Source organism: Ipomoea nil, unplaced genomic scaffold (genome assembly GCF_001879475.1).
Source record: "Ipomoea nil cultivar Tokyo-kokei standard unplaced genomic scaffold, Asagao_1.1 scaffold0980, whole genome shotgun sequence".
Classification (NCBI taxonomy): domain Eukaryota; kingdom Viridiplantae; phylum Streptophyta; class Magnoliopsida; order Solanales; family Convolvulaceae; genus Ipomoea; species Ipomoea nil.
In genome coordinates this window covers 1528144-1536470 of record NW_017617408.1, presented here as the reverse complement: position 1 = coordinate 1536470, position 8327 = coordinate 1528144, and the positions used below count along the sequence as shown (strand labels likewise).

Genomic DNA, 8327 nt, shown 5'->3' with positions numbered 1-8327 from the left:
TCGACATTCAATTATGTATGAACTTCATTCTCATATATAATCTTGCATTGATATACTTTCAAATACTTATTTAGTTATAAACATTGGGCATTAACTCATTCGCGCAATGCGCGTGTAAAACTAGTGTATATATATATATATATATATATATATATATATATATATATATATATATATATATATATATATATATATATATATATATATATATTTATTTATTTATTTATTTATTTATTTATTTATTTATTTATATAAAATCATGATCAAATGTGAACTATGTTTCTCGTGATAAGTGTAGACTAATTTGATCTATCTATATAAAATGATCAATGGCTAAAAAAATGATGAGATCAATTTTAAAAATATTACTATAGAAATCAACTTAATGATTCTATGCATCTATTTCTTTAATGTAACAAAACTAATTATATCAAATATGTTTTTTTTTTTTTTTTTTTTTTGCAAGCTATCATCAGTAACCTAATTGCATATGAAACACTACTAACAAAAAAGAAGCAGACAAGTAACGAACTATAATAAGTATTTAGATAATTATTTTTAGAAAAGTGAAAATTAAACATTAATTTTAATACCAACTATAATGAACTTCTCCTATATAATCTTGCATTGCTATACTTTGAATTACTTATTTAAATACAAATATTGGGCATTAAGTCAGTCGTGCAATATAATGTCTGTGTAAAACTAGTTATATTATAAGTGTAAATATATTAATTATTTTTAATTGGAATTTGGAGATTGAGGTTTTAATTGATTAAATAATGTCAATTAGAGTTATAAATTTTTAAAAAAATAAAAATAAAAATTGATAAGCTTGGAAGCAATAGACATCCTTCCTATGAGGAGGTTGAAACGGTGTCGCATGAAGAAGATCAGTTAACTCTGTTTGCATGAGGTGTATGTCTCCTGAGAGGTGGGGAGTTTGTTATGGATTGTTGTCTTTTAGTATGTTTGTTATTTAGGGTTGTACGCAAGGATCGGAGATCATTCCGACATCATCATATCATATCATATCATATCATTAATGAAATTGTTGAGAATATAATCAACTCGATCGCGTTGCAGATTACAGAGAAGAAACCGAGAAAAAAAGAAGAAGATGGCCGCAGGAGGAGGAGGAGGAGAGAGCAATTCTCAGATGAAGGTCGTCAAAGGAGACTTTGGCTATGTGCTTGAGGATGTTCCTCACCTCGTCGATTACATTCCTGATCTTCCTGTATGTATTACTCTCTCTCTCTCCCTCTCATTTAATTTCATTTCATGTTTTTTACAATATTTGAATGCTGCTTATGATTTTGATTTTGAATTCTGCAATTATATCTGCCGCCGATAGGGAGATCAGAGATCGACTTTGATTTAGTCTGATCTGCGCTTATGATTTTGATTTATGTGCTCATATATCTACATCCAAAACTATTATATTGATGTTTGAGCTATATATCCTTCTTAATTAAGATTTTGATATGATTATTATTACTGTAATGTATAATGTATTTGGATTTATAGTTACTCATCTGGGTTCATGCAGACTTATCCCAACCCATTGCGCTCCAATCCTGCATATTCCGTTGTGAAGTAAGTTACCATTATCTGCACAATTATAATGGACATTATTATTTCTTATTCTTCCAAAAGGTTGAATGTCCAACCCAAGGGATGGCTTAACAGACATGGCCAAATATTCGTACGCACAAGGAATATGTCCACTATAGACATAATCCCCACACTCCCGTCGCCGAAGTTTGAATTTTGGTCTCCTCTCCTAAATATTGTCTATTGAACCATTAAGTTAAATCCGCGCCGGCCTTGACATTTGACATTTTGTTGGTTGTCGTGATTTCAGGCAGTACTTTGTAGACAAGGACGATACAGTTCCCCAAAAGGTTATTTCTTCTCCTCAACTTCATCTTATCATCGTCTTCTTCCTCTTTGTCGAATAGGGATGACAATAGATTAGGGTAGGTCGGGGCACTGGACACATCTTTACACTTTCTTCATCCACTACAAACTCACTGTGGATCAACTTTTTCAAAATACACTCTTGCCTTATGGATATCACGGCTTACTATTTTATTAATTTTTTTTAAGAAAAATAATATGAGGTAATTATATTTAATTATCCACACAACAAAATAATAAAATTCACTAGTTATTTTAACAAATAAAATGAAATAAATATTCAAATATAATAACTGAGTTATTAATCCTTTTTTCAAATAAACATATTTAGTTTAGAAATAAAAATGATAAAAAAGTTAACAAAATTTATTAAAAACTTATAGAAAAGGCAAACACTTGTGTGGGACAATCTCACAAGTCTCAATACGTGAGACGAGTTGGATCTTTGATTAATTAGTCAAATCTTTGATAACTACAAACTTCTACTTATTTTACTATATATTTTATTTGAAAAAATATTCTAATTAGTCAACGAATTACACGTAAAAGTGCAATTGAATAATCTAATTAAAAAAATAGTGTTATTAGATTTCTGAACTGTCTTAAATTATGTAATTCGATGGTGGAGTACTTACGGACCTTAATGTCCCTCTTTATAGGTTGTTGTTCACATTGGTAGTCCAAGAGGGGTGCATTTTAGGCGTGCTGGTCCTTGTCAAAAGGTAATAAGTTTCATCATGATTATGAAACCTTCATCCATCAAGAACATTATGGATAATCTAATGTTGGGCTTGAATTGCTTCAATTCTATTTGTTCAGGTGTATTTTAAATCGGATGATGTGCATGCATGCATTGTAACATGTGGTGGTTTATGCCCTGGCCTAAATACTGTCATCAGGGAAATTGTTCACAGCCTTGATTACATGTATGGTGTCCGGAGGATCCTTGGAATTGAGGTAATTAAGTTACTTCTATTCTATATCATATCTTTCCTCTCAGCTACCTATCTCCTCCATTCTCATGTCAAGTCTTGAATTCTTCGTCTCTTTTTTTTTAAATACTACTTACTGAATGAACTAAAACTAAATCCGTACAGACATGTGAAATCTTAAATTAAGATGACATTTGGTAGCCATAAAAAAAAAATTGTGTGAATTTAAAATATGAAAATTTTATTTTTTTGTTTGGTGCAATATTGACTTACGAAGTTGAGGTCAATGAAAATTTAATTCTAGGATATTATGGAAAGTAAATCTACTTAGGGGAGGTATGATCTTTTTGTTTTTATTCGGATTTTACTAAATTTATTCAATTACGTATTTATCATTTTTGGTGTCTAGGTTAAAATTTTCTTATAAATATAAATATAAGAAATTTGTCTCTCTTACCATTACAGAGGATAAGAGCACTATTTATAAAAAATAAAAATAAAAAATAAATAAATAAATAAATAAAAATTCTCTCTCAACATCTCTTTACATTCACACTGTCTTGAATTTTGATTAGAATTTTTTGACATATGATTTGTTAATGGGAAAACAACGCTTTTGGCCCCTCAATTATTTTACTTTTAGAAATTTAGTCCCTGTTAATTAATTTGAACATACTTAAGTTGTGTTTGGTTCGCACATGGGATTCGGAATCGGAATGAGAATCAAATACTTGGTAATAGTAATGGGTTTTGGTGAAAATATTTTGCATGTTTGGTAGTAGGGTGAAATTGGAATGATTATCAATATTCCTGTTTGGTTATGTATGATCCTATAATGAGAGAATAATGAAATGAAACACTTATTTTATTAGGGAATGAGTTTTCTAATTAAGGAGGTAATTAAATGGAATAATAGTGCTCTAAAAACCTGTCAACCAAACAATAACAATGACTTTGATTCCTATTCTTAATAGCTAAACCCATGAACCCAACACACCCTTAATTCTTTAATTTTCTGTAATGTGACATATTTAATACCTAATATTATATAATTAAAAAAATTGTTAGTAATTTCTTTTTCATAAGATTATATTTTTCAATTACTCTCAACCATTAAAAAAAAAAAAAAAAAATACCTCCACGGTTTGTCTTCTCTTCCATATCATCAAAACCAGTACGCTACGCTAGCTTCCGATAACAATGACGGGCGGAGACCTCGTTTTCACGGCCGATAAGATGGTGGTCGACGACAACATTGGCTACCCAAAATCCTTTGCTAAGCTGCGTAAAGACAAAAGCTTTAGCCCTCCTTTCACTTTCATTCCTTATGCCCTGCCTCCCTCCCCAGAGGTAATCCAACTACTTTTCTGCTTTCTACAATTTCACTGATTCTCATAGCTACCACGGTTATGAAATCCTAAGCATTTCGGATGTTTCCCATGTTTTTTGAGATCCAAGGAATTGGATCATTGATCCAATGCCAAACCCACAACAAATGCTAAGATTTTTGTCAATCTCCGATCCACTGGAAGCAACTCAACCACCTTGGGTATGCAAAGGTTGAATTTTAATGGTTAATGGTCGAGAGTAATGGAAATAAAATTATTAACTAAATTTTTAATTATATAATATCAGGGACTAAATGTGATATATTATGAATATTGTTCAAATCAATTAACAGAGACTAAATTTTTAAAAATAAAACAATTGAGGGGCCAAAAGTACGTGTTGTTTTCCCTTTATTAATTTTCAAGTGATTTATTAATGATATATTAGAGATTTATAAAAATTTAATACAAACAACCAAACATTTTAATTAGCTTAGTTTTTTTAAGTAATTTAATTATTATTATGTTTTGAAGATATGTTAATTAATTTTCTCTATAAAGTTATTTCCATCAAATACATTCATTGAAAATATTTTTGCAGATATTTAATTGATGAAAAAGTAGTACTGAAACATTCTGAAAATGAATGTATAAATAAATACACAATTCCATGACGATTTGGTGATGCTCATTATTATTTTGTTGGTCCCTGAAAATTGTTCCTTTTTCCCCCTGTATTAGGGAGGCTATAGGGGTTTCTATGCCAAGAACACCATCAATTTAACCCCAAAGCTTGTAGATGACATACATAAACGTGGTGGTACGATCCTTGGAACATCTCGAGGAGGTCACGACACTGCAAAAATTGTTGATAGTGTACAGGACCGTGGGATTAATCAGGTATCCATGCATTACATCTTCTAAACATACTAAAATTAATCTTTTTTTGTTTCTTTCATCAAGCTGCAATATTGGTTCAGGTCTATATAATTGGAGGGGATGGAACCCAAAAAGGAGCAGCTGCTATCTATGAGGTATCTCTATCTCATCTATGATGTATTTTAGGCAAAATCTTATGTGTCAAGTTTTTGTTAATAAATATTACACTTTCTCTTATAAGTGTTACAATTTTACTCATTATAACCAATTCTTTAACCCCTAGTATTACAATTTTGATTTATAAGTATTACATTTTTCATCAAAATTATCACATTTTCCTCAGTGTCCTTCATGAGTAACAATCAATCAATTTATCCAGATTAATATTGCATTTTTTCTCCTAAGTAACTGTTCAACCCTTAAGTATTAATTTTTATTTAAAAATATTATATTTTTTCCTCAAACATTTTATTCATTCATGATTAGTATTACATTTTGTTATTGACCCGACCTGCTTCATAGATCGGTGAGACTGTGCATGACTTTAAAATGCTTATCTTAATGTGTAATCTGCATTGAGCCTCTTTGTCCGATGAAGTTGGTCCAATTTCCATCGTTGAGAAAGGAACCAATTCCCCCAAGAACCTGTGTCTCTTTACATGATGTGTATCAGCTATATATGTGTTGATTCTTATTTCTGTGTTGTAGGAAGTAAGGCGGCGTGGTCTCAAAGTGTCGGTTGCAGGGATTCCCAAGACGATTGATAACGATATTCCGGTATTTTTCATTCATTATATTCACACATTTTTTGGTGAACATTTATACATGCTGTTTGGCATTGGTTCACGTACTAATCTTTTTTTCCATTGTTTTCAATTCCTCGGGAAACCTTGAGTTATCAGGTTATTGACAAGTCATTTGGTTTTGATACTGCGGTAGAAGAGGCTCAACGTGCCATCAATGCGGCCCATGTTGAAGCTGAAAGTGCTGAAAATGGTATTGGTTTGGTGAAGCTGATGGGTCGCTATAGTGGTAAGGTGCACCTTAAGTGGTTCGAGCTATCGGGCTAGTCCATTTAGACCATTGGTTTTATGGAATTAAAATTTTTCAAGTTTATCGAGTGAGCCCATCAGTTCCGGACTAAGATTTATATCATGAATGGCTCTTTTGTTTTGCTGGCTTTGATTTTGTGATTAATTTGGGTGCAGGGTTCATTGCAATGTATGCTACCCTGGCTAGCAGAGATGTGGATTGCTGTTTGATTCCAGAGTCACCCTTCTTTCTTGAAGGGCAGGGTGGGCTTCTTGAGTTTGTGGAGAAAAGACTCAAAGATAGTGGGCACATAGTTATTGTGATAGCAGAGGGAGCAGGACAGGAACTTCTTGCAGCTGAGAATTCAAGTGCCAAGGCTACTGAAAGTGATGCTTCAGGAAACAGGCTTCTCAAAGATGTTGGTCTCTGGCTTTCTCAGAAAATCAAGGTATTACAATTTCCTTTTACCATTTGTTGCTCAAACACATCATCGGACTCATAGTAAGTCCTCTGTGAAACCATCTCACGTAAAACGTATAATCCTTTTTAGTTAAAATGTAATACTTTTTTGTGCTTCTTGCAGGATTACTCTAAACTTCGAAACTTTCCAATCAACCTTAAATATATAGGTAAGATATTATACAAATTAGGACAACTCTAACTAAGTTGGTCAGATAACCTGGAGGGTGTAGTTGAGTGGAAGGGGCTCATCTATCATTAACCAAAGGTGAGTTCGATCATTGGCTTTGGAAATGGAGCAGCCTTAAATCTCCAGGCCAACTCTCCCACCCAAAAGATAGAAGGGTGGTCAGATAATTGGCTTGGTAAATCACAACCACGTTCCAAATTTAACTCAGTATGAGAGCGCAACTGTTTGTTGATCTTCTTAGATTGAGCCTGTCAATTTTTTACTGAAGCGTGACTATAGACTTTCTTATATATCAAATAATATCGGATACATCTTGTTTTCAACTCTACTCTTTGTGAATGGATTTGAGCTTAACAAACCTATCTTGCAGATCCAACATATATGATCCGTGCTATCCCAAGTAATGCATCTGACAATGTGTATTCCACATTGCTTGCTCAAAGTACTGTGCATGGAGCGATGGCTGGGTTTACAGGCTTCACATGTGGGCTTGTCAATGGCCGCCACACTTACATACCATTCAATGTAAGTTTCACCCATTTTTGAGAACCTCTTGGTTAATATCATATATTAATACTCAAATAGGTTACCAAATTATACATAAAAATATAATTAGATAATCTAACTCAAAAAAGAACTGTATGAGGTCCTGAACAATCCAAAATCATGAAATTAAATCAAAATTGTTATGTTCACGAGTTAATTTAATTGCATGATTTTAGACTATTTAAGGACCCAATTGTCATTTTTTGAGTTAGATGGTCCAATTACTTCTTCCCATGGCCTTGTTGAGCATTATTTCCATTTTGATTTGGGAGCTCAAGGGATGTTAGACTTTAAAATGCTTTACTTAGTGCAACATTAGAAAAATGACTCATGGGCCACTCAAACCAAATTCATCATGCCGTTAACTTGATAACCACAAAGTTACAAGTTCGACTCTAAGCAAGAGCGGCCTATTGACTTTCTAGGTTTGAATCAATCAACAATGAACAACCTAGTTTGATTTTCATTTTTGCTAGATAATAACGGTAGGGTTTTTTGGTCACTCAAAACAAAAAGAGGATAAATGACTCATAATTTTTGGGTATGTAGCGCATTATTGAGCGGCAAAACAAGGTTGTAATCACCGATAGGATGTGGGCACGACTTCTTTCTTCAACCAATCAACCAAGCTTCTTGTGTCCAATTGAGGTGGAAAAGGTCAAAAATGAAGAGAAATTGAAAGCCCAACTGCTAGATGGGGGTAACGCTAGGTAACACACCGGTGTCTAAAACGCCAGAATCAAAATGAAGTCTCCAACAAGTAACGTTTGAGATTAACCACTTTTTGTTCTTCTTTGAGAATAATTGGCCTGTTGTAGGAATAATAATTCGAAGGTTGCCGATCGATATATTAATATTAATATTACAGTACCTCTCTAAAGGGAACTGAGAACCAGATACTAGGTTGTGATCATGTACTTTCTTGTATGTCACTCTTGCAGATGTACGGTTCATTGTCATTTGGGAACCTCACAAATTTGTAGATTTGTTTGTGTGAGTTGTGTTTGGTCAATGTATTGAAATTTTGTATTTGTTTAGAAA

At 32.7% G+C, this 8327-nt stretch overlaps 1 protein-coding gene across 2 annotated transcripts; it reads left to right on the top strand.

Moving 5' to 3' along the window:
• Positions 1 to 948: 948 nt before the first annotated feature.
• LOC109179874 (ATP-dependent 6-phosphofructokinase 3-like) lies at positions 949 to 8327 on the top strand. Of its 2 annotated transcripts, XM_019329345.1 has the most exons (13): positions 949 to 1237; positions 1550 to 1596; positions 1865 to 1904; positions 2580 to 2642; positions 2740 to 2877; positions 4922 to 5080; positions 5161 to 5214; positions 5768 to 5836; positions 5962 to 6091; positions 6268 to 6539; positions 6675 to 6720; positions 7111 to 7265; positions 7836 to 8327. In XM_019329345.1, exons 1-13 carry the CDS (start codon positions 1121 to 1123, stop codon positions 7998 to 8000), a joined length of 1455 nt encoding a protein of 484 aa, XP_019184890.1. In that variant the 5' UTR covers positions 949 to 1120; the 3' UTR covers positions 8001 to 8327. The 2 variants fall into 2 exon arrangements, with proteins under 2 accessions (XP_019184890.1, XP_019184891.1); XM_019329346.1 differs by lacking the exons at positions 949 to 1237; positions 1550 to 1596; positions 1865 to 1904; positions 2580 to 2642; positions 2740 to 2877 and adding an exon at positions 4037 to 4202.

Excerpts from the sequence above, each read along its gene's own strand:
- LOC109179874 (XM_019329345.1), top strand. The coding sequence starts at position 1,121 with ATGGCCGCAGGAGGAGGAGGAGGAGAGAGCAATTCTCAGATGAAGGTC. Across the intron at positions 1,905-2,579 it reads ACGATACAGTTCCCCAAAAG|GTTGTTGTTCACATTGGTAG; the intron begins GTTATTTCTTCT and ends CCCTCTTTATAG. Across the intron at positions 6,540-6,674 it reads GGCTTTCTCAGAAAATCAAG|GATTACTCTAAACTTCGAAA; the intron begins GTATTACAATTT and ends TGCTTCTTGCAG.